The sequence below is a fragment of the Bubalus kerabau genome, chromosome 21 (genome assembly GCF_029407905.1).
Source record: "Bubalus kerabau isolate K-KA32 ecotype Philippines breed swamp buffalo chromosome 21, PCC_UOA_SB_1v2, whole genome shotgun sequence".
NCBI lineage: Eukaryota > Metazoa > Chordata > Mammalia > Artiodactyla > Bovidae > Bubalus > Bubalus kerabau.
Genome location: NC_073644.1, coordinates 60,843,425 through 60,869,794, shown reverse-complemented (window position 1 = coordinate 60,869,794; position 26,370 = coordinate 60,843,425). Strand labels below are relative to the sequence as shown.

Sequence of the window (26,370 nt, the reverse complement as noted above, 5' to 3'; positions counted from 1 at the left end):
CCAAAGCTCTTGGTAGCACTTCATACTTAGTTTTTGGTATGCAATTCAGAAGAGCTTGTACCTACTCAGCTTTCCTAATAACTAAATGAGATAGCTACTGCTATTTTACAGAGGAAAAAACTGAGAAAAAGAGAAGTTAAGCTTGTATGTGGCAGAGCTAAGATTTGAACCCAGAAACCTGGGCCCTTCATCACCACATCCTTCTCCTGTTCTGTTAAGGGTGCTGCCTATCCTGGCCTATCTATCAAAATGGAATATGTAAATATTCTTGTCCAGCAACTTCATTTCTTGTATTTAGTCTAGAGAGCCACTTACATGCCCGAGGAGGCATGTTGCTATTGTTGTTTAGGCACTCAGTTGTGTCTGACTTTTTGTGACCCCATGGACTGTAGCCCACCAGGCTCATCTGTCCATGGGATTTCCCAGACAATAATACTGGAGTGGGGTAACATTTCCTCCTCCAGGGGATCTTCCTGACCCAGAGATCAAATCTGAGTCTCCTGCCTTGCAGGCAGATTCTTTACTGGTGAACCACTGGGGGAGCCCAAGGAAGCATGTACCAGGATGTTTTTTGAGACAATTTGTAAGTCTGAAAAACTCCAGCCAAGCTACTCATCATCAGCACAAGAACAGACAGACTAAACATGGTATTGCTATTTTATGCAATACTGATATCATCAAGCATTAAAAAAAAAAGATGCAATCCATGGTGGATTGAATTGACCGTGTAAGACTGCTGAAACTTGATGTAAGGTAAGCTAACTGCATGGCAAATATGTACAATTTAATGCCGTACATACAATAAGATTATATATGTATTTGTGTGTGTGTGTAGTGTCTAGATGACTCGGAGAAGGCAATGGCACCCCACTCCAGTACTCTTGCCTGGAAAATCCCATGGATGGAGGAGCCTGGTAGGCTGCAGTCCATGGGGTCGCTAAGAGTTGGACACGACTGAGTGACTTCACTTTCACTTTTCACTTTCAGGCATTGGAGAAGGAAATGGCAACCCACTCCAGTGTTCTTGCCTGGAGAATCCCATGGATGGAGGAGCCTGGTGGGCTGCAGTCTATGGGGTCGCACAGAGTCGGACACGACTGAAGCGACTTAGCAGCAACAGCAGCAGCAGTGTCTAGACGACTATACATGTAAATGGATAGAAAAACGCCTGAAAGGAAAGCAAGTTCTTCCTCTTGGGAAAGTTCTGAGATGGAGGATAGAGTTTGTGGGAAACCATTTTTTTTGTATATTTTATAGAATACAAGTGTCTGTATTTAGACTCTGTCTAATTAAAGGTAAGCAAAAATTTTAAAAAAGAAAGCAACTTACTCTGGACAACACAGCTAAAATAACAGAAACATGCAAATCTTGTGTTCATTCCAGCTGCCATCTGATCGCTCCAAGGCTGTCTGTGAACCGCACCCTGGCCCCCTCTGCTAATTTCAGTAATTCATTAGTTGTCCATCTCTAGCAGAGAATGATAAATCTGTCTTCAAGGGTTCTCACCTTCAGAGAAGTGAGGAAACATGACCCACGGCCTGACTTAACTGTCCTTTCCTTAACAGTCAGTGCCCCATGGCTGGGACACATGGTGACTGAACCAATTATGTGAGTCAAATAGCGTGTTTGTCAAGTGTTGTAAGCTGTGGGGCTTTGCTGTCAGGGAGCCGTCACCTGGTTTAGAAATCATGGGTGGCACATAAGGTCTTTGACATCACCCCAACTCTTAATGGGCTTTCCTGTGGCTCAGACAGTAAAGAATCTGCCTGCAATGCAGGAGACCTGGGTTCAAGCCCCGGCTCGGGAGGACTCCCTTGGAAAAGGGAATAGTTACCCATTCCAGTATTCTTGCCTTGAGAATTTCAAATCTTAATGGTCTGATTTTGTCCTTTCTTCCCTCTCCATCCACAGCAGTGCCTGCCTGGGAATGGGAATAGTCTTGTTTTGTAAATTACTATTACAGGTGAATATTATACCAGGAGAAATCTTTAGACCTTAATTGGTATATCACTTTTAAAAAAATCATCATGGTAACCCACAGCAGAAAAGAAAATTGATGAGACGAGTGAAGTCTTTCCTTAAAGTCTACTGATTACCATCTTGAAAACCAATTATATAACAAATTCTTCCTTAGACTATTTACATACATTATTCTAATCCTTAGAGGATTAAGTGCTTTGTAGGCAATAACTCACTTAATCTTCACAACACCCTCTGAAGTGTATACAACAATTATGCCTCCATTTTACAGATGAGGAAACCGAGGTAGTCGTGACATACTTATTGAGTTAGGAAGAGGTGGAGTCAGAATTTGAACCCAAGGTATCTGGCTCTAAAATTCTCACCCACCTATGCTATGTTGCCACTCAGAAGTGACAAACGGAAAGGTTAGAACTAAAACTTCTGACTCTAGTCCACTGCTTTTCTTGGATGACCCTAATTATATGCCATGTCCAAATCAATATACTAGGTGGAGATCTAAAATATGTAAGTTTCACAGTTCTCATCTTTGGAAAATTTATCACACCAGAGATAAATACACAAAATATATTTATGTGGAAGACTCTGTCTCTAAATGTCTACTGTTTGTATAGAGCGAATTGTTATTTCCAAGCGTGGGGTCCTCCATGCAGGATAGATTTGGCAGCGGGATGCTAGCACCGTGCCCAGAGGACAGGGTGGGGCGGGTTCTTGGGTGCAGACAGACTGGTTGTTTTATGGCTGCCTTGAAATGTGCGCTGCACGGCTCCAGCGTCGTCTCTCACACTGAAGACGTCAGCCCGTGTGGCTGTGACGGGGGTCCCAGGGGAGTGACTGCTGCAACCGTGTGGTCTTGAACACGTTGCTGAGCCTGAGTCTCGGGTTCCTCATCTGTAAGATGGAGAAGGAAATGGCAACCTACCCCAGTAGTCTTGCCTGGAGAATCCCAAGGACAAAGGAGCCTGGCGGGCTACAGTCCACGGGGTTGCAGAGAGTCAGACACGACTGACTGACACACACACACACAGAAGATGTAGGTGGTATTAATAACCTTTTAGGTCACTTAAAGGAGATTAAGTGACATAACATACCTGGTGACTAACCAAGCATTGAATGCCGACTTGTACTGATGAATCCATGCTTGCTCAGAAATGCCAGCCCACTTGCTGCCCTCCCCGGGGCCCCTGCCTGCTGCTCGGAAGGAATGGTAGTTTCCTGGTTTCTCCTGGAAGAAACATGTCCCACCTGGTGATTCCTTTGTGTTGAGTCAACTCCTCTTTTGGGAGGCAAACATGCATGAACACTGTTTTGTTTTTTTAATTGTCATCTTTCTTGACTTCATTTTTTTTTTTAATGTATTTGTTTGGCTGCGCCAGGTCTTCATTTTGGCATGCGGGATCTTTAGCTGGGCATGTGAACTCTTAGTTGCAGCTTGTGGGATCTAATTCCTCCAAGCGGGGATTGAACCCGGGGCCCCCTGCATTGGAAGAGTGGAGTCTTAGCCACTGGACCACCAGGGAAGTCCCAGATGCACACACTTCCTGAGTCCAGTAGGAAACAACTTTGAAAGAGGTGGCACTGGCTGTAACCTCAGTTTTCCCTCTGTCTGGCTGGGCTGTGGCTGCCCTGTCATCCACCAGGAAGCGAGGTTGAAACTGCTTCTGCGCTCCCTGGGGCACTGGCAACCTCTGCAGATTTCGACTGTGACCACCTGGGGGAGGGCGCACCTGGCATCTAGTGGGTGGAAACCAGGAATGCTGCGAATGCCCAGGCCCGTCCCCGCCCCCATTACAACATTTCCGGCCCTAATGTCACCAGTGGCCGGTGAGAGAGCCCACCCAAGGACCCCCAACCAGCATGACCGCAACACCCTATCTTCCGCAGGCCAAGGGACCTCATTTCTTCTCTCCCTGAGGACCACTCACAGGGTGATGGGGCTTCTGGAATTCCTGAGAAATGTCAGAGATGTCCCAGGATGGATGGTGATGTTGGGGATTGTTATTTTTCAGGCTCATGTGGCATGAAAGGATGGCAGACTCAGGAGGGCCCCAGAGGCGCGCACTTTGTTTTTTGTCTACGTTGCTTTCCCAGAAAGTTCCTGAGAAGTCCGACACCGTGCTTCGTTGCATAATATCGGGTAAGCATCTCTAGCTCTTCACCCTCTGAAATCTCTGTGCAGACCAGGTTTCTTTGGCTCACAAGGGCACTGTTAAAAACATCACCTGGGAAGTTTAGTTCTGAGTAACTGATTGAGGAATTAAATCCTCTGTGACTTCTCTTTCTAGAAGATCTCTTCGAGTACCTTTCTGGATACATTTTGGTGATCCTTCTCTATGTCCTGTTTAGGCAACTCCCACACTTGGTTTTAGGCAACTCCCACACCTGGTTTTTTTTTTTCCCCAGATAATCCACTCAAATTTCCTGCGGCGCATGGGAAGGGCATGAATAACTTCACTTTAGACAATGTACCTAACTCTTCTTCATCACCTTTTACTGATATCCCCACCTAGGCTAAATTCGTCTCCCTACTGTTTGCCTTTTTCAGCTCTGCTGGTCAGCAGTGAAAAGGTTAAAACCAAGACAAACACGCCCAGTGGAGGGAGAGCGAGATCAGGGAGCTGGAATTCCCCCTGCCTGGAGAATAAATAACCAGAGCTGGTCCACAACTTTCACCCTGGGAAAAGGCATTTATCACTTATTTGTTTATCTTTGGGCTCTACCACATGGCATGTGGGATCTTAGTTACCGACCAGGGATCGAACCCATGCCCACTGGCAGCATGGAGTCTTAAGCACTGGACCATCAGGGAAGTCCCCAGGATTTGGTATTAAAAGAAAATAGAAGGAAAGTTGTTGGATAGGGAAGCAGTATTTGGTACCTTGTGAGTTGTTTTCTTCTCTTTCTTGGATTATGTCTACCCTTGAAAATATGGAGGCACTGGTGGTCTTGTCTAGAGGATGAAAGAAAACTCTTCATCCCTTTATCCCTTTTTCTAGGTCCAGAGGGGAGAAGAATCAGTCTCTAAAATGGCTCTGCTTCCTTAGCAGAAGTTGCAATAAAATCTCACCTTCCAGTCTGGATCTTTGGGTGTAGGACTGTGCACCTGACTCCCCAAGCCGAGAGGACAGCACCCCCTCTTTCTTGATGTTTGTCCACAGCCATCCAGATAGAGAGACGGGCTCAGGCTCACTATTGAGCCTTCAGAGTAGCCCCCTGTCTCCCTAGAAAGCCCAGGGTTTGGATGGGCCCTAATGTTGGATACCGGTCCCCACACACATAAGCCAGATACTTGTGAAATGTTCTGCAGGTGGCTCTCAATAAGCAACCTGCAGGTAGGCTTAAAAAACAAGGATAAGATTTTCTGGTGAGGTTTCCAGCAAGTAGAGGGTGAAAAGAGAACCACCCACTAGGTACAAGATACCACTTCCCTGCGCAAGTCTCCTCTGGGGCCAATTATTCAGTTCTGTACCACATGAAGGGAAAAAAACAGTCAGCCAGTAGGAAGCCGGGGGATTCAATCAGCCCTGATTATGCCTGAAATGAAACACTGGAGCCCGAGAGATCAGAATGAGTCACCCAGGCTCAGCTTGTGCATACTTGCTGTCATGGCTTCCATAAATTCAGGAACACACCAGGGAGGAGCGATTAAATGCTTCCTAAGAAGAAACTGGGTAAAGCTGACCCAAAGGGGAACACAAGTCTGATAAGAACAGGCAGAAATGAAATATGATCAGCAGCTTCCTTGATGGCTTTTCAGGGAAGCTCATTTTTTTATTTTGGTGGTTTAGTCATTTGTTTGAGAGACTCAGCCAAGCAGCTGCTGGAGATATGTCCCTGCGTGCAGGGAGGTTTGTCCTCTGCCTGCGCCAGGGACCAACACCTAGTCGGTCTGCCTGCCTGGAGGAAGAGGAGGTGGGGAGCACAGCTGGGAGACCCCAAGTTAGAGGAGACACAGAGAGAGAGGAGGGCTTCCCTGGTGAGAAGGTATTGCTTCCAAATACCAGGTTTTCCTCCAGTATGAAGGTGATGGTGAAGGTGAAGTCGCTCAGTCATGTCCGACTCTCTGCGACCCCATGGACTGTAGCCTACCAGGCTTCTCGATCCATGGGATTCTCCAGGCAAGAGTACTGGAGTGGTTTACAATTTCCTTCTCCAGGGGATCTTCCCGACGCAGGGATTGAACCCAAGTCTCCAGCATTGGAGGCAGACGCTTTAACCTCTGAGCCACCAGGAAAGCCCTCCAGTATAGGTGACACATTTTATATGTTTTCGATGACATGGGAGCTAGTGAGAAGCTCTGGTACACACTGGAAACCTTCCTGCCCTGTCTGTCACAAGGGGGAAAAAATTCCACAGGGTGAATGGAATTCCTGAGGAGGTTTACCAGATTAGCCGATTAGCAGTCTATTCGGTTAACGATCACCAGGGGAAGGGTGAACCCCTTCTGAGGGGGAAAGTGCAGGTCCATTTCTGTGATAACATCAGCCACACGTCGTCACGGCACCAGCCTGGGAAACCTACACTCCAGACTCCTTCGTCCTCAGGAAGACATGGTTTTAGCTCATCTATTTTGTTCTTTGCTTTTTCATACCACAACATACAATCAATTCTGAGCACCATTAAGGTATAATTTTCAAAAAGATAAAGTGATTCCCATGCAAATATGGAGTGAACATCAAAGATTTTATTCCATTCGTTTTCCTTTTTTTAGGAACTATTCTTCCACTATTTCATTTTTTTTAAAGTGAAACATTTTTTTTAAAAGTCTTTACTGAATTTGTTACAATATTACTTCTGTTTTATGTTTTGTTTTTTTTGGTCCAAGAGGCATGTGTGATCTTAGTTCCCTGACCAGGGATCAAACCTGTACCCCCTGCTTTGGAAGGGGAACTCTGAACCACTGGGCCACAGAGGTCTCTCAATTCTTTGAATGAACAGGGAACCAGAAAATATCAAGGCCTGGTCAAAGTGCATTTGAGGAATTGGGTGTTCATAGGCAACTTAAATGAATGTTAGGATAAGATTGCTAAGTTAGAACGTTGGTTCATGTCCTACAGGGCCATAAACTGTAGTTTATGGGGTTATCATGTCTTCTATGTGGAGATTATTTGCATCTCTGTTGAATACAAATTCAAAAGTTTATATGTAACTTCAAGTCTGGGGATTGTAATCAATAGTAATCATCGATGAAGCAGAGGGCATTTCCCCTAGACAACTCTGAGACAGACCTTTGTCCCATGTGACACTGAAGCGAGATACCATCCACATTTTCGCCATATTTCTAAAGTTGTAGATAATTTTTCTTAATAGCTTCTTTAAAAAAAAAATAGTAGTTAGGAGCACTCAGTCTTTTAGAAAGTTATTTATTTATTAATTTATGGCTGTTCTGGGTCTTCGTCGCTGCACAGGCTTTTCTCTGGCTGCAGCGAGCAGGGGCTCCTCTCTAGCTGCCGTGTGCAGGCTCCTCATCACTGTGGCTTCTCTTGTTGTGAAGCACGGGCTCCAGGGTGCATGGGCTTCAGGAGCTGTGACCCGTGGGCTCAGTAGCTGCAACTCCCGGCCTATAGAGCACAGCCTCAGTAGTTGTGGTGCGTGGGCTTGTCGCTCCGAGGCACGTGGGGTGTTCCTGGACCAGGGCTTGAGCCCGTGTCTCCCGCATTGGCAGGCACACGCCTTGTCCCTGAGCCACCAGGGAAGCCCCTTAATAGCTTCTTGAGATGAGGAGCAGCACTTTTCATTTTGTGTGCTCCCCCGCCCCCACTCCAGCTCAGCATCCTCTTAGGCACGTAACATGCCCAAGAGCGCTTATTGAAGGATGTGTTTTTATCTACGAGAAGAAGCTTTTCTGGTTCCCCAATGACATGTCCATCATGCTTATCCCCATTGTTTATCATCCATTCTTATTCATAGCTTTATGCTTTTCCAAAGATACTTCACCTAGTAAGAATATTCTTATTTCTTTATCATCAGGCCAGCCCAAGCCAGAGGTAACTTGGTATAAGAATGGTCGAACCATAGATGAATGTGGCAGTGTCTCCAGCTACGAATTCTTCGAGAATCAGTATGTTCACGTATTACACCTCTATTGGTAAGTGGATGTGCCTCGAGGACTGTTGACAAAGCTCCCCATGTTCTGCCGAGTGCTGGTTTCTATCAGGTAAGGTCAAAAGACTGGCTCGTGTTTGCCTTTTGAGTCCCGTTAGATGCTACAGCCATCAGCCACGGCCTCCAGCAATGACTGCTCAACTCTGCCTGGTAACTCATTACCCTCCTCTAATTGCTGCCATGGATGGTACATTACAACTCATCTAGAATTTCCCTCAAGGTGGCCCAGCCATTTTCACTGATTGAATAAGCTCTTTTAAAAGTCTTGTCCTCTCTGGAAAGTAAAGAAGCACTGTGGGATTTCATTATCTGTCATCCAGCATTTCTTGTGTAAGAATGAAAGGAAGAAGTGATGGGCCCGGATCCCGCAGCAAGTTGGTGGTGGAGTTGAGGCTGGAAACCGGACCTGCTGGCCTGGTTTGAGGAAGTGGCATGGCCCAGCACACTGGTTTCTCATTCTTTTTCGTTCCCACAAGAACTGTGTGCTTGGGGTGAAATCAGGAAATGTCGAAGGTGAAGTGGAGAAAAGGAGAACTCCTCTGGTTGAAGCTGGGTGGCTCTTGTTCCCCAGTGCAGCCAAATCAGTCTCATGTCCCTTAGAGTGGCTCTGAGGAGACCGAGGTCTGTGGGCGTGGCATGAAAATGACTGAGAGGCGTAGGTGTGAGTAGCCTTGGAGCTGAAAACAGCAAAGTGAAGCCTTGGGTTTGCATTTTAGCTCTGCCATTTTCGGGCTGTGTGACCTTGGCCAGTTACTTTACCTCTCTGAAACTCAGCTTTTTCATCTGCCAAAGGGTGGCTGAATGCATGAAATGATGTAATGCTTGTAAAAGGCATTATATATATATATATAAAATATATATATAGTAGTTGCTCAATATAAGCTTTCTTACTCTCTGATCTTTGTTTTTGTTTCAAGCAAGGTCAGAGGTCACTTTACCATGATTGAAATGCTTGACTCAACTGGCCTGCAGCCTATCTAACCTTGTATTCAGATCATCCGTTTATTTGTTCATTATTTAATTTTTAAAAAATTAATATTTCTTTAAAAGTTTTTCTAAATTATGAAAGTATGATAACACATTTATAGGAAACTTGGAAAGTACAGAACAAAGTTATATATAGTTTGACTGTGTATTACAGTTATTTTTTAAGTAAATAAATTAAGATTTTTAGTTGGGGGTTTCAATGTCAAACTCTCAAAAATTAATAGAATGAACAGATAGAAAAATAGAAGGATATAGTAGACCTGAAAACCACTATGAACCAATTCAACATAATGAAGATTTATATAGTTTTCACACAACAGCAGGATACAAATTCTATTCAAGTTCCCATAGACTATAAACCAGGAGACACAGGAATAATATATCCAGGGACATAAAACAATGTAAATTTGTAACATGTAAAAATTTCATGGTCCAAAGATAATGAAATCATACAGAGTCTGTTTTCTTATCACTGTGAAATTAGGTTAGAAATCAACATCAAAAGATATCTGGAAATAAACCCATCGTTTCAAGTGTAGCGTGACATTTACCAAGAGAGACTTTAGCCCTTGAAAGCCTCACGTTTATTATTTAATTTTTAAATGATATTCAAACTTCCCTGTAGCTCAAATGGTAAAGAATCTGCCTTTGAGGCAGGAGACCAGGGTTCAATCCCTGGGTTGGGAAGTTCCTCTGGAGAAGGGAATGGCAATCCACTCCAGTATTCTTGCCTGGAGAATTCCATGGACAGAGGAGCCTGGCAGGCTATACCGTCTGTGGGGTCACAGAGAGTCGGACACGACCGAGTGACTAACACACACAGTAAATGATATGCATCACGCAGCTACTCTATGGCAGGCACGTAGTGTAATGCTCGCGTCGAGGCGAACAGCGTGGACATTGCTCAGAAAACCTCAAATCCGTCAAGGAAGACAAGCGGTGAACAAGCCAAGCCATCTCCCCTCTCGACCCAAGCACTGGGAGGCAGCCCGCCTGCCACCACTGCCCCGCAGCCACGGACGGGGCTTCCTGCCTCTTCATTCCAACTCTGTCAAGGCTCTTCTCACCCTCCTCGTTACCTCAGTCAACTTAGAATCTACCGCTGTGCTGTGCTGTGCTGTGCTGTGCTTAGTCGCTCAGTCGTCTCCAACTCTTTGCGACCCCATGGACTCTAGCCCGCCAGGCTTCTCTGTTCATGGTGATTCTCCAGGCAAGAAGACTGGAGTGGGTAGCCTGTCCCTTCTTCAGAGGATCTTCCCGACCCAGGAATCAAACCGGAGTCTCCCTCACTGCAAACGGATTCTTTACCAGCTGAGCTACCAGGGAAGCCTGCTGCCTGTATGACTCGTGGGCAGTTCTGTTGCACATGGATCTGTCCAGCCTCAAACATCCTCAAACATCCTCTTCTCCTTTGCATAGACCTCCCGTTGGGTGCTTATTTCCTGCTCAGGACTGATGATTGCTCAGTAGGCTGAGCACCTCCTAATGGTAGGAACCCTCACTGTTTCATATTAATACATCTATGTGTCTATCCTATATATATTTGCAGTTGTGATTATTAGTTTGTTTATATCAGCATGGGCAAACTTTATCTATAAAGGGCCAGATAATAAATACTTCTGGCTTTGAAGCCCAGACAGTCTCTATCACAACTCCTCAACTCTGCCATCTATGATGCCAAAGCAGCCATAGACCAAAAAAATGAAACAAACAAACAAAAATCCCCCAAAGAATCATGGTTGTCCCAATAAAACTTTATTTGTAGAAGCAGTTGGGGGCCAGATTTGGCCCGTGGACCATAGTTAGCCAGCCCCTGGTCTAGATAGTAAGATCCTTGAGGGCCTACACACTGTACTTCGTATGTATTCCACTCCTACCTTTGTGCCTCTGGGCACTCAACACATATTTCTTGATTGATTAATTTGGGTCTACACTAAACTAAAATATTATACTTACTTTATAACCAGAAGAGAAGCTTAATGTGTATTCTTTTACTGAAGGAATAACATTTAGGAATTGAGATTTGCTAACTGTTGTTTGTACAGGCTGAGGAATATAGACAAACCAAACATTTTGTGGGGTGTTAGGAGTTGAGGGGTAGCCATGCTGAAACCCAGGGGCAGATGGGTGGGTTACAATGGGAGAGACACGACGCAGGAAAGAGAAAGTTAGCAAGGGAGCTAGTGCTACGTAAAGGTCAGGGCTCTCATTTTCTGCTCTGAAGTTCAGTAGGGCAGTGATTCACCCTAAAAATGAAAAGTTTAATAGAACTGGACATGGAACAACAGACTGGTTCCAAATAGGAAAAGGAGTACGTCAAGGCTGTATATTGTCGCCCTGCTTATTTAACTTATACACAGAGTACATCATGAGAAACGCTGGGCTGGAGCAAGCACAGGCTGGAACCAAGACTGCCGGGAGAAATAGCAATGACCTCAGACATGCAGATGACGCCAGCCTGATGGCAGAAAGTGAAGAGGAAGTAAAGAGCCTCTCAATGAAAGTGAGAGAGGAGCCTGAAAAAGTTGGCTTAAAGCTCAACATTCAGAAAACTAACATCATGGCATCTAGTCCCATCACTTCATGGGAAATAGATGGGGAAACAGTGGAAACAATGGCTGACTTTATTTTTCTGGGCTCCAAAATCACTGCAGATGGTGATTGCAGCCATGAAATTAAAAGATGCTTACTCCTTGGAAGGAAAGTTATGACAAACCTAAACAGCATATTAAAAAGCAGAGATGTTACTTTGCCAACAAAGGTCCATCTAGTCAAGACTATGGTTTTTCCAGTAGTCATGTATGGATGTGAGAGTTGGACTGTGAAGAAGGCTGAGCGCCAAAGAATTGATGCTTTTGAACTGTGGTGTTGGAGAAGACTCTTGAGAGTCCCTTGGACTGCAAGGAGATCCAACCGGTCCATCCTAAAGGAAATCAGTCCTGGGTGTTCATTGGAAGGACTGATGTTGAAGCTGAAACTCCAATACTTTGGCCACCTGATTGATGCAAAGAGCTGACTCATTTGAAAAGACCCTGATGCTGGGAAAGATTGAGGGCAGGAGGAGAAGGGGATGAGATGGTTGGATGGCATCACCAACTCGATGGACATGAGTTTGGGTAGACTCTGGGAGTTGGTGATAGACAGGGAGGCCTGGTGTGCTGCGGTTCATGGGGTTGCAAAGAGTTGGACAGGACTGAGCGACTGAACTGAACTGAATTGAACTGAATGCACTCTTTCCAAGTTCCTGCCATTTGAAAGGTAGCCCCCCAGCTGGGAACAGTATTCAGTCCTAATGCAGACGAATAATAGTAGGGCGATATGATGGTGCAGGACAGGGAGGCCTGGTGTGCTGCAGTCCACAGGGTCACAAGAGTCAGACCTGACTGAGTGACTGAACAACAACAATATGATAATAGATGTGGCTCCATTTTTTTTTTTTTCTGCTTAATGGTAAATACGTTGGACACTAATAATCTTTAAAAGTTCTGGTGTCCTACACTCGGAGTTCTGAGCTGTAGCTGCCCACGAGCAGGGCAATAAACCCACCAACAGTTGTCCTTCACTCTTGACAAAGTCAGTCCCCAGTCCAGGTGATTCCAGTGTGTTGTCCAAAATGCAAAATGCTTTAATCTGAAAATATTCATCTGTAAAGTAGTTTGACTTCTACCCATATGTTACGTGCTTGTTAGGAAAATGAATAGGATTTTGTGCAAATGCCTTTCAAAGACTGAAAGTTAGTTGTTAGTAACCATATTAATCTTGAATTTTTTTGCCATTATCAATGTACCATAAATCACCAGATTAGTGTATAGTTTCCCAAAGAAAAATACTTTACCTACCTGAGTTTAGTCTCTCGGTCTAAAGAGTTCTTAGATATTTGAGAGCTCCTGTTTCTGTTTCCTAAGGGCTTTTCCTGGCTTAGTGTCCCATCTGCACTTCTGCTGTGAGGCTGCGAGCCCTGCTGCTGTGTTTATCCGCGTTCTCGTCTTCCCTCTTTCCTCAACCGGGTAGTACTTCTCCCCGCATTCTTCCTGCATTCTCGTCGTACCACTCTAATCCCCTGAGACCGTGTATTTATGGCAAACAAGGCTATCTGGAGAGATTGATCAGTGCTGTTGTGACCTTTCCATTACCACAGGTCAAGTGTGCTTGGCAGACAAAAGACATGGAAAGCCAAGAAAGTGTTGGGAGAGAGAAGCGTCACTAATAACCGTATAGCTCGCACTGTAGCACGAAAGCATTTTCCCCCCAAGATATAAGGGTTGGACTTCCCTGGTGGTCCTGCGGTTAAGAGTTTGCCTTCTAATGCAAGGGGTGCGGTTTTGATCCCTGGTTGGGGAACGAAGATCCCACCCTCATGCCTCGTGGCCAAAAAACCAAAATATGAAACAGAAGCAGTATTGTAACCAATTCAATAAGGACTTTAAAAATGGACTTCAAAAATCTTTAAAAAAATAAAAAATAAAGATGTAGTGGTTGGGAGGAGGGGAAGAAAATGCAAATAGATGTCTTCTACCTCATCATGAAAGCAAGTCGCAATATATATACAAACTGGGGACTGTGGTCTCTTATGAATAGAGTTTAGACAAGCAGTGAAGCAACAGATGACAATGTGTCTAGGAACCCACACCTAGAGAGAGACGCTCGTCTCCGCAGCATGGAGGCCTCTTTCGATGGTCACGGTCCCGTCCAGTGGTGATGAAGGCGAGTCTAGGTTAAGAGTGAAGCAGGAGGGAGGGGAGGGCGGAGGCCAGGGCAGGAGCCCCAGTCAGAGGGACGGGAAGCACCCCCGCTCGCTCTCTCGTCGGCTCAGCCCTGGAGTTGGCTGGTCTGGAGGCGGACCCTGTAGACGACCTGGTGGGACAGTGGCCAGGAGAACCGCACTCACCACAATCATTGCTCATATATGTGTGGGTTGACTGGGGTCCCCCATATTCATGTTCACCTGGAACCTCAGAGTGTGACCTTGTTTGGAAATAGGGTCTTCCCCCCCGCCCCCTGCCCCCAATACCAGGCGCTCAGGGCTCTTTATTTATTCATTTATTTTCAGCTGGGCTGGGTCTTCGTTGCTGCACTGGCTTTACTGTCTGGTTGCAGCACTCGGGCTTCTCCTTGCGGTGGCTTCTCCTGTTGTGGAGCACAGCCTCTAGCCACAGGCTCAGTAGTCGTGGCACACGGGCTCGGTTGCTCTGAGGCACGTGGGATCTTCCTGGACTGGGATCGAACCCATGTCTCCTGCATTGGCAGGTGGATTCATGACCACTGAGCCACTAGGGAAGCCCAAAAGTAGGGTCTTTGCAGATGTACTTATTCAAGATAAGATCATACTTAGATGAATATGGGCTCTGACTGATATCTTTATAAAGAGAGAAAACAGAGACACAGACAGAGGGAAACGGCTGGGTGAAGACAGGCGGACATCCGTGTGGTGCCGCTGTGAGAAGGGAAATCCCAGGCCTGCCAGTGGCCCCCCAAGGTGGGAGGGGCGAGGGGAGATCATTCCTGAGCCTTCAGAGGGGCATCCCTTCAGCGTGGCCCTGCTGACACTGTGATTTTGGACTTCCCAGCCGCCAGAACAGTGAAGGAACACATTTTTGTTGTTTTATGCTGTTCTCTGTATGGTGGTTTGTTATGTCCACTCTAGGACATTAATACGTGATATGTCTGAGTATTCTTTAAAAAATGCTGCCCTTCACCTACTTAGTATAGGACTGACCTTTTTTTTTTTCTTCTGATAACCAGAGTGCTGTTCCCAAGATAACAGCTGAGTTCATCCAGGCCACCTGGGAGGCGTCAGTGGGTCCAGGGGCAAAGAACATTTTCCAACTCTGCCCTAAGCTGGGTATTGATTGCTTAAGATTTTGAAGGGAAGAAAAAATCTATCTGAGGGTTTCCCGAGTCACTTATGTTTTTTGACCCCAGGGAACATCTGGCCACGTCTGGAGGCGTTTTTGATTGTCACAGCTGGGAGGGGGTGCTTCCGGCATCCTTTGGATAGTGGCCAAGGATGCTGCTGAATGTTCGATATTGCTCAGGGCAATGCCCCGCAACGAAGTACCTACCACCCATTCTATAACGCCAGTAGTGCTGAGGCTGAGAAATGGTGTCATCAACCGTCCAAAAACAGAGTGCCCTGAAGCAGCAGCAGCTTGTTAGTTCTCCCAATTCTGTGGGCTGGCAGTGGCTGATACTGCCTGGGTCACTCATGCTCACTTGTGGACTTGAGTCAGTCTGAGGCTTGGCTGGGCTGGGAGGTCCAAGGTGGCTTCACCAGGAGGTCTGGCAGTTGATGCTGGCTGTTGACTGGGCCTCCTCACTTCTCCTCCGTGTGGACTCTGATCCTCAGTTGGCTACAACTGGCTTCCTATATGTGGATCTCAGGGGAGCAATATGGAGAAAGCTCCAGGAAACGTTCTTGTTGAGCTCCATCCCAACACCACCCCCACCACATTCTCTGGACCAAAGCAAGTCACGGGGCCAGACCAGAGTCAAGATGCAGGAAGAGAAATGCCACTTCTTGAACAGTAGAGTAGAAATGTCACACTGTGCCAGGATGTCCATAACCGAGTGAAAGGAATCAGTGGCCACATTTTGCAGTCTACTATATCTCATGCTATGTTGCTTCAGTTGTGCCTGACTCTTTGTGACCCTGTGGACTTTAGCCTACTAGGCTCCTCTGTCCATGGGATTCTCCAGGCAAGAATACTGGCGTGGGTTGCCATCCCCTGCTCCAGGGGCTCTTCCTGACCCAGGGATCAAACCCACATCTCATTATGTCTCCAGTCTTGGAAGGCAGGAGTTTAATAATAAGCTTTGCTGCTTGTGAATTATGTGACCTTAAGCAAGTCAGTTAACTTCTCGGAGCTTCAGTTTCTTCATCTGTAAAATGAGTGTTTGTGATGATGTATTGAGATGATTTATGCAAAACGATCAGTGGAGTGTACAGGGCACTGCAGCAAATTTGTTTTTAGTTAGCAGTTAACACTCCCTGAAAGTCTTGTATTCCCAAAATTAATCTGAAAGAATTACTTTCTCTAGCCAAGTGTGCTTGCTGCTGCTGCTGCTAAGTCGCTTCAGTCGTGTCCGACTCAGTGCGACCCCATAGACAGCAGCCCACCAGGCTCTGCCATCCCTGGGATTCTCCAGGCAAGAACACTGGAGTGGGTTGCCATTTCCTTCTCCAGTGCATGAAAGTGAAAAGTGAAAGTCAAGTCGCTCAGTTGTATCCAACTCCCAGCAACCCCATGGACTGCAGCCCACCAGGCTCCCCCGTCCACAGGATTTTCCAGGCAAGAGTACTGGAGTGGGGTGCCACTGCCTTCTCCCAAGTGTGCTTAGAGCCAGAATAATTTTATATGCATAGTTTTGAAAGTGTTAGAATCAGTTGAGAATTTTCAAAGACAAGAAGAAAATGGATTTTTAACAAGAGAACTATAATCCAAACACAGGACTGAAGCTGTTTTTATCATATATTGACACTACACACTCTGTTTGGATGGTTTTTAAAAGGTGGAATCTGTGAATCTGAATCTGTGACTTCAGTGAAGTCTGGGTCTTCTCAGTTTTTCCTCACATCTGGTTGGACAGATGCTAGGAGTCTTGGAGCACTGTTAAATTCCTGAAGCCACACTGGTTTGTAGCTGGCAGAGGGTTGTTCATAAGTGCTTGTTGTCTGAGTCCAACTTTGGCCCTCGAGGGGCCCTCAGCCTATCTCTATACCCAGGGAAACCCAAATTCTTTCTCAGACATCTCAGAAACATGAGTTGTTGGTTGTGAATGTGGCTGGGCAAATGAGAAGAGGTCAGTCGGTTAAGAATACCTCCATTCTGGGGACTTTCCTGGTGATCCTGTGCTTAAGAACCTGCCTTCCAAAATAGGGGACATGGCTTGGATCCTTGGTTGGGGAACTAAGATCCCACATGCCTCAGGCACCTGAGCCCATACCCACAACTACTACATGCCCTAGAGTCTGCACCACAGCTACAGAGAAGCCTATGCTCCACAAGGAAAGACCCTGCATGCTGGAAACTAAGACTCGAGGCAGTCAAAAATAGCAAAGTATTTAATTAAAAAATGAGAATATCTTTATTTTTGGAAGAAACACCTCAAGGAACACATCCTGCTAAAAGTAGAAGGGTCACCATCAACTTCACTTGCAAAGGACAGGAGATTGTATCCACCATTGAAAGCAAGGATTTGAATCCAAAACTGAATATGGATTTAAATCCCAGATCTGCCTCTTACAAGCCATATCATTTTGGGCAAGTTGCTTAAGCTCTCTGGGTCACCATTTCCTCACTTATAAAATAGGGGTAAAGATAGTGTCGGCTTTAAAGGGTTGACCCAGGGATTAAATCAACAAGAATTTAGAATACTCTTTAATAATTGTTACTTTGTGCAATTTGAATATATTCCCCAACACACCAAGCCATGCTCATGCTCAGTTGTGTCCAACTCTGTGACCCTTTGGACTGTAGCCTGCCAGACTCCTCTGTCCGTAGGATTTTTCAGGCAAGAATATTGGAGTGGGTTGCCATTTCCTCCTCCAGGGGATCTTCCTGACCCAGGGATTGAACCCGCATCCCTTGTGTCTCCTACATTGGCAGGCAGACCTTGAACTATGATTTTGGAACTGATTAAAAAGAGGGCAATTTAGATGTAAGAAAGGCAGCTACGTTTGGCAGCGTTTCCCCCATCTGCTGTTTCCCTCTTGGAGAAGAAAATGTAATTAACATGTTTGATCAAGGACTCATTGGGTGGAAATAAAGATGACTGAAGCTTGCTGCAATTTGGCTAAGAGGGAAAGGCATTTCATCCGAGGTTGGAAACATTTTGTGAACTTTGTGTTCCCGTGAGCTTAAGTAGGTGTCACAAATCTTAAAGATGAGTGCTAGTGCTTCGGGCACCAGGACGGCTCTGTGTCCGAGCATGGAGCCAGGGCGGGCTCCTGCAGCATTCTTCCTGAATGAATTCAGCCGCTGTGCTTCATGGCTGTTCCTCTGACCACTGCCAGGAACAGTTCTTAAGTGAGTCACAAGGGTCTAATGAGAAGCACCCATTTGGTCCCCGGGATGGTAAGGCCGTGCTGATAACCTGCTGCCCGTCTTCACTTTGCGGTTTTACCTTCAGAGGTGAGCGTCTCAGCGGGGTGGATGGTGACGGGGCCGCTGGGCGCTCGGCCTTTCTTGAGTGCCCGCTCATCCTTTCCTAGGACAGGACCTGAGCGGTTGCTCCCACCACGGTGCTGGCTCTCAGGGCAGATCCATGACTCTCAGGTGACAGACCAGTCCAACAGTCCCTCCCCAGATGGTGGGACACCCAGAGAAAGGTGAACTGGAAACTGGACACACGCTGAATGGCTCTGGAAAGTCCCCTCCACTGACACCTTCTGAGAACTTGGAGAAGACCAGTAACATGAGGGAAGTTCATGGGCCAACTGGGGTTCACTCTTCCTTTGTAATCCCAGAATCATGGGGTGAATTTCTAAGAACTGGAAAGATGGAGAGTCTGGCTAATGCAGAAATTCCAGCACTAGCAATCACCTGACCAATGTTGACATCCTCTTTCAAGGTGAACCTCATAGAGACATTCCCTGAGGGACATCCCTGGTGGTCCAGGGGCTAAGCCTCTGCCTTGTAATGCAGGGGGTCCATGCCTGGTCAAGGAACCAGAACTAAAATTCCACATACCACAACTAAAAAAAGATCCCACGTGCAGAAACTAAAGATCTTTGCATGCCTCAGTGAAGATTGAAGATCCTGCTTGCTGCAACTTAGACCCAGTACAGCCAAATAAATAAATAATATAAAAAAAATTTTTTTTTTAATAACAGCGAGTTAGGGCAACTGGAACTGAATCAGGTCTTGTGAGTCCCAGAAAGGTTTTGCTTCAGCCCTGAGGGGAGACGCAGGGAGAGACGGGACTAAGAACATAGTTTGATTGGGAACATATTTCTGTCCTGACCAGCCCAGCCCTGTTTTCTCCCTGCCAAAGGTCTCCCATGAAATTTACCTCCACTTTTGCTTCATCATCCCTGGAAGCCTCTCCTGCCCTCCCCACCACCCTCTACCTTTCACTGTCTTAGAATTCCCTGCTTGCCTTGGACCTCTGCCTCAGACTCTATCACTCCTGACTGCCTGGTTTCCCTGCTCCAAAACCCAGGCACTGGTTCACTTTCTCTGAATCCTATAAGGCTGGACCAATCCCAGCACCTTCAACCTCTCAGCTCCTGAGCCATCAGCCCAGGCCTCAGGCTGAGTCCCACGCATGTGGGTGGGGAAGCCTGATACACTGGACCCTCCCAGGATCCCTTCCAAACCACATCTGAGCCACCCTTGAACCTAGGAATGAGCTCGATACATAAGAGGTGTTTGGATCTGGCATGATCTGTTGACCTTGACTGTATGAGCTCAAAAATACCACAGACTGGGAGGCTTAATCAATAGGAGTTTATTTCTCATGGTTCTAGAGGCCTGAGGTCAGGGTGCCAGCAGGGTGGGGTTCAGGTGAGGACCCTCTTCTGGGCTTGCTGATGGCTGCCTTCTTGCTGTCTCCTCACATGGCAAAGAGAGAGAAAGTGGTTGGGGGAGGACAGGCTCTCTGCTATCTCTTCTTGTGAAGGCACTAATTCTGTTGCGGGGGCCCCACCCTCATGATGTTACCTAAGCTTAATCACCTCTCAAAAGCCCTCTTACCAAACACCATCATATTGGGAGTTAGGGCTTTAACACATAAATTTGAAGGGGACACAATTCAGTCTATAGCACTGCTCCAAATTTGGAAGGTGTCCCAGCCATGCACAGGGTCAGGCCTGGACCAGGCCAGTAGGGGTATATGTGGGACCGCTGGTTAAGAATCAGAGATTTGCAGCACTCTGCAAGCCATGAGTGGGTACTTAACAAGGGCTGGCTTCAGAGTCATAACCTCCCAGGTTCAACTGTTAGCCCTACTTCTTGATTGAGCGTGTCTGTATCTATAAAGGGTAAAAGAAAAGAAAGAAAGAAAGAAAGAAAGTGAAGTCGCTCAGTCGTGTCCGACTCTTTGCGATCCCATGGACTGTAGTCTACCAGGTTTCTCTGTCCATGGGATTTTTCAGGCAAGAGTACTTGAGTGGGTTGCCATTTCCTTCTCTAGGGGATCTTCCTGACCCAGGGATTGAACCCAGGTCTCCTGCATTGCAGGCAGACACTTTACCCTCTGAGCCACCAGGGAAGCCCCATAAAGGGTAAAGTGGGAATAATAACAGTATCTACCTTGCAAGGCTGGGGGAAGATGTCCTGAGATAATACATAGAAGGTTTTTAGAACAGTGCCTGGTACTGAGCAAATGCCAGGTAAATATTCACTTTTTCAGGGTCTTCTGTGTTTTGTTAGATACTGTTAGTCACTCTTAGTCAAGAGTTTAAAAGTGGGATTAGGTTACCTTCCCATTTCAGAGAAGATGGGGGCCAAACAGATCTCGAAATTATTTTTTTTTAATAATTTAATATATTGATTTTTTGGCTGTGCTGGGTCTTCGTTGCTGCACGGACTTTTCTCTGGCTGTGGCGAGTGGGGGCTGCTGCAGGCCTGCTCTCTCGCTGTGGTGCTCAGGCTTCTCACTGCAGTGGATTTTCCTGTTGCAGAGCACAGGCTCCAGAGCACAGGCTCAGTACTTGTGGTGCATGAGCTTAGTTGCTCCTTGGCATGTGGGATCTTCCTGGATCAGGGATTGAACCTGTGTCTCCTGCATTGGCAGGTGGATTTTTTACCACTCAGCCACCAGGGAAGCCCTTGGAATTCTTGAATGAGAATCTTAGTGTGATTCCAGAACTGGTTTAGAATGACCAGGGCTTATATAAATGTTAAGAAGCCTAGCCAAAGGCATGCACTCTCCCCAGGTAGGCAGAACAGATGAAAGACTGTACGTGAAGCTTGGGGCAATGATTCGGTTCAGAATTGATTGTTAACTAAATTCTGAGCCATCCCTGAGCTCCAGTGTTACTCAGGCCTAGGGTGCTCCCACAAGACCCTTGTCCTTGCTCTTTCTTCTTCTGGAATGTTCTCTCCCCAGATAACCCCGTGGCTAGTTCTCTTACTGCCTTCAGGTCTCAATCACCTGAGACCTTCTCTGACCTGCCATCTAAAATAGCACCACCTGCCCCCAGCATGTCCTGCCTTCCTTATCTTGCTTCAGTCTTCACGTAGCACATGATGTAATGTATGTACGTATGGGCACACACACACACACACACACACGCACGCACACATTTATCAGCTTTGCATAGGTGTAACAGACACACAGTGTGCTCCTCACGTTTGAAGTGTTGAGTTTGGTGCGCTCTGACACGCGCACGCAGCCATGGCACCATCACCACTGCCAAGAGAATGGACACGTTTAGTCTCCTAAGGGACCTCTCTGGCCCCTTTGCACCCCCACTTTCTGGCCCTCTTTGTGCCGCACCCCCCCCCCCAATCCTCACACAACAAGCTTTTGGTCCCTGGAGACTCTCTTAATCTTTTCTAGAATTTTTATAATTAAATGAGATCATGGAGCATGTACTCTTTTGTATCTGGCTTCTTTCATGCCACGTAATTATTTTGAGAATCATCCGTGTCGTTTGGTGTATCAGTGGTTCCCTCCTTTTTTGGCTGAGCAAAAAAGGAGGTTTTTGGTTTCCGAGTTTCATAGTTTGGATCTCCCAGAATTTGTTATCTTATACTTGGACACGTCGGGTTATTTCCAGTCCTGATATGTATTTATTTATATTTTTGTTTGTCATAGTTTTCCCCCAGCTTGAAGGTAGGTTCCATGGCAGCAGAAACTTGTCTGATCTGTTCCCTGCTGAACCCCCAGCACCCAGGACAGTGAGCTCTGTGGGATGAATCACACAATGCATATGGTGCATTTGTTATGTTCTTTACTGAATCTTCATCTGAGGGGAGGGGAAAGAGCTGATGGCATGCAGGATGCGCCACCCCTAAATATGATACCTTGGCATATGAAAGATCTTAAGTTGAAGGAATTTTTAAAAAATGGAAGAAGCAGAAAGATCATTCTGACCTTCCCCCATCACCGTTCTTCCCAGAAAGAGGTCCTATTAAAAAAACTCCCCTGTGAAAGGTGCATTCCCTGTACCCGGAGGAGGGAAGGCCTTCTTATCACCAGAAATGGGGAAACTGGGGCAAGAACTCTGTACAAACAAACCTCGTGAAAGTCACACGTATCTCCCCATGACCTCCTCACCATTTACTGCCCACAGCTCAAACCTTCTGTCTTGTCAGTCCTTTGCACAAATTTACATTTCTGTGTCTACACAGTATAAAAGCTTCTTGTTCTGGTCACTTCTCTGAATCATCACTCTTTTGTGAAGGCTCCACGTACATGTACGAGTTAAATAAACTTTGTATGTGTTTCTCCTGTTCCTCTGTCTTTGTCAGTTCAATTTTTTCTCCCCACAGAGCCATTCCCCGGACAGCCTTCTTAGTTTCGGGGGAAGGATTTGAATCATGGTGGCTTCTTGGTGGTCATCCTGCCGGTCCTTTAGGGGCTGTGCTGTTTAAGGGGGTATGAAGATAGGGACTGTTAAGAGGCTTCCTGTGGGAGCCATAGGACCAGGCCACCACGCCAGAGGCTCTGGTCACCCACTAAGCTGTGGGAGCCTGAGCTTCTGGTCACTCTGTGGCCGCACTTCTCTGGCCTTGTCATTCCCGGTTCCCTGGACTGCTGCCCCAGCTGTGGGACGCTTCTTCCTTGCCACTCCTGCCTACTGCTCCCCCAGTGAGGGGCTGCTCCCCCGGGCACTGTGCCAACTCCCCACTTTCCTGTCTGCTGCCAACTGCCGGTCTGGCTCACCCAGCAGGCGCCGGGCGATATGGGAGCAAGGCAGATGGGCCAGGGAAGAGGACCAAGGGGGAGGCAGCTGGTACCAAGACTCCGACAAGAGAGCAGCAGGCAAAGAGAAGAAATCACATTGTGAACGGTTCCTTCCCTGACCACAGTCTCCTAGGCTGCTTTTGAGAGAGAAGTTCTCCGGTCTGTTTTTGCACTATTTCCTCCTGCCTGGGTCGAGCAACTAATTTTTTTAAAAAAGCAAAACCAACTCAGCCATAAAAAGGAATGAAATTGGGTCAATGATAGTGATGTGGATGAACCTAGAGTCTGTCATACAGAGTGAAATAAGTCAGAAAAAGAAAAACAAATACCGTATATAAATGCATATGCATGGAATCTAGAAAAATGGTCCTGATGAGCTACCTGCAGGGTAGGAATAGAGATGCAGACACAGAGAATGAACTTGTGGACACAGTTGGGGGAAGGAGAGGGTGGAAGGAACTGGGAGACTCGGATTGACATGTATACACTCGTTGTTCAGTTGTCAAGTCATGTCCGACTCTTTTGCAACCCTGTGGACTGTAGCCCACCAGGCTCATCTGTCCACGGGATTCTCCAGGCAGGAATACTGGAGTGGGTTGCCATTTCCTTCTCCAGGGGATCTTCCTGACCCAGGGGTAGAACCCATGTCTCCTGTATTGGCAGGCAGGTTCTTTACCTCTGGGCCACCAGGGAAGCCCATGGATAAAGAGCTAGCTGGTGGGAAGCTGCTGTAAGCACAGGGAGCTCAGCCTGGTGCCCTGTGACGACCTAGAGGGGTGGGCGGGGGGCTCCAGAGAGAGAGGATGTATTTACGCTTACAGCTGATTCAGGTTGTTGTACAGCAGAAGCTATCACAATATTGTAAAACAATTATACTCCAATTAAAAAAAATAAATGAACAACAAAAAAGGCAAAACCAATTTAAACAGCCACTAAATTTCACAGGGGCATCTGCTCGGCATTTCCTACAAACTCAGCTCAAATGGAGACGCCAGTCAAGTGACAACTGATATTTTTCTGAGGATTTAATAAAGGGACATTCACTCTTCATAGACACGGTGGAGTCATAGAGCTGGAAGTGACTCCAAGGCCTTGTCACTCAAAGTTGATTTCCCCTGGAAGCTCGTTAGAATGCCAGAGTCCCAGACCCTGGCCTGGCAAATCAGATGCTGCCTTTTAACAAGATCCCAGGTGATTAATGTGTGAGAGGCCCTGTTCTATGGATTATCTGGCCCCTGGCTATACCTCACCCCTAGAGAACTCATGAAAAACACTGATATTTAGGTGATACTCCCAAGCAATGCTGATTTAATTGGTCAAATGCAACTCGTCCAGTCCAGTTCCTTTATAGACCCAAGACCCAGAGTGATCATGGGACCCATCCAAGTTCCTAACAACTGGTTAGGGCCAAAGCTAGGATTATCCAAGAAGCGTGTCCTGTCCCCCACTGCATCTCATTCTGCTAGGGCTGTTCTCCAAAACAAGTCTACTAACACACTTGCTGGAGTAGAACTCAAAAAGAAGTGATTGTGAGGACTTCCTTTAAAAATAAGGATTCACAGACATCCCTGAAAGTCCAGTGGTTGAGACTTGACCTTCCACTGCAGGGGTTGCATGTTCGATCCCTGATCCAGGATCTTAAACCAAAATCATGGCCCAAACCACAAAACATTGGGGGAAAAAAGCAGAAGCAATATTGTACCAAATTCAATAAGGACTTAAAAAAAAAAAAGGATTCATGGAAGGCCTATCCTATGCTGGGGGTTGTCCAAGAGCTGGGGCTTCCCTGGTGGCTCAGACGGTGAAGAATGTGCTACCATTGCAGGAGATCCAGGTTTGATCCCTGGGTCCAGGAAGATCTTGCTTTTCTTTTCTTTGTTTAAATTTTCCTAAGCACTGTTTTTATTTGTAGAGAGTCCTAACCACTTCAGAGGCAGGAGGAGAAAGGGTTTTTTTTCTTTATTCCCCAAACCAAGGGCCTCTGTAACGTTGTCTGCCCTGACAAACACACATGCCAGCGGCATCGCTGTAAAGTGACTACAATGTTGAATCTCTCGCTGCTGGGATAACAAGGTGGCGTCAGTCTCTGCTTCTGTAAGAATCCTGAATTTAGGATTTTTGACTGTCACTACTCCAACTTCTATTTCTGAAGGTTTGAAATTAACTGACAGCAGACAGGCATAAAATCACAGTTTCCACTGTCTGTTCAAATGTCCCATTCATATTTTTCCTTCACTTTTTTCTCCCAAGGAAGCTGGTTGACCCCTTTTGTTTCACTCCGGCTGCAGTGGCTTTAACCCGTGGTAGCAGCAGTCCAGTGCTCTTGCCTGGAAAATCCCATGGATGGAGGAGCCTGGTAGGTTGCAGTCCATGGGGTCGCTAAGAGTTGGATGCGATTGGGCGACTTCCCTTTCACTTTTCACTTTCACGCATTGGAGAAGGAAATGGCAACCCACTCCAGCATTCTTGCCTGGAGAATCCCAGGGATGGGGGAGCCTGGTGGGCTGCCGTCTCTGGGGTCGCACAGAGTTGGACATGACTGAAGCGACTTAGCAGCAGCAGCAGCAGCAGCAGCAGCAAAGCCCGTGATCTCATGGAATAGGGTCAAGAGAGAGAGAGTCACACATTAGACAGACCAACAAAACTGGTCCATGGTGGTCCTGGAGAAGGAGGCAGGAAGCCACTAGCTTCTGGATCCATCTGACACGACTGGATATTTTGCTGTTTGACCGGATGCTAGGAGGGAGTGGAGGACCAACTCCAGGGTGCATGGCCCCAACAACTGGTAGAACAGAATTGCACATTTTTGTGAGACGGAAAGCAGGTTTGGATGAGAAAAATCCAGGTTTGTCTTGGAGCATGCTGGGTGTTTAAATGAAATAACAGTGTTAGTCCTTCAGAATTCTAAGCTAACTGACTTCTGTGAAAGAGCACTGGGTCCTCCGAACCAGGGTCCAGGGTTGCCTGGTTTTCTGTCCTGCTCTCAAGAGGCCATATCATTCATAGATGGATTTGCAATTTAATCTAGAAGTCTTGCTGTTGTCACCATGTCCTTTGAGATTTCTGGAGACGTTCTGGGACACTGTGCCAGCTTGGTGGCCTGTTGGTGAGGCCGGTGGTGATGGTTTCCAGCTACCCTTGAATTTTCTTTTGAGAAGAGGGGTCTGTCGTCTGTTAACTAAGCCTGTTGGGAGTAAGGCCATGAGATGGTTTCCTTTCTGAAACCAGTGTGCTCATGTCTTGTTCACAGAATATCTGGTTGGTCTGCATTTGATCCTAGAGGTTCAAAAAGCTGCCACATGCTCAGCACTTTTGTGCCAAATGAGAGCCAGGAAGCCACCCCCTGAATGCCCGGCCTAGCCCTAACCCTCCTCTGCCGTCCACTGAGCGACTCCCCTACCTGCTTCACCAGGTCCCCAAGCTGATGTTCTTTTAGCTCAGCGC

The 26,370-nt window shown here is 46.7% G+C and overlaps 1 protein-coding gene and 1 long non-coding RNA gene across 7 annotated transcripts in view; one reads left to right on the top strand and one right to left on the bottom strand.

Moving 5' to 3' along the window:
* Positions 1-26,370, top strand: part of ALPK2 (alpha kinase 2) — a 134,192-nt gene that overhangs the window by 11,061 nt on the left and 96,761 nt on the right. For all 3 annotated transcript variants that reach the window (XR_008706643.1, XM_055559362.1, XM_055559363.1), the window contains exons 2-3: positions 3,990-4,117; positions 7,951-8,068. Coding sequence is in view for 2 of the 3 variants with exons in the window: in XM_055559362.1 (XP_055415337.1) it covers positions 3,994-4,117; positions 7,951-8,068 (242 nt within the window). In the remaining variant the exon portion in view is untranslated. The remainder of the gene's footprint in view (positions 1-3,989; positions 4,118-7,950; positions 8,069-26,370) is intronic.
* LOC129636104 (uncharacterized) overlaps positions 1-26,370 on the bottom strand; it is a 50,541-nt gene that overhangs the window by 10,947 nt on the left and 13,224 nt on the right. Inside the window, exon 4 of one of the 4 annotated variants that reach the window (XR_008706649.1) lies at positions 12,415-26,110. The exons of the other annotated variants lie outside the window; for them this stretch is intronic. This is a non-coding gene — a long non-coding RNA (uncharacterized LOC129636104). Of the gene's footprint in view, positions 1-12,414; positions 26,111-26,370 lie in introns of those variants that run through there. 4 annotated transcript variants of the gene reach the window in all.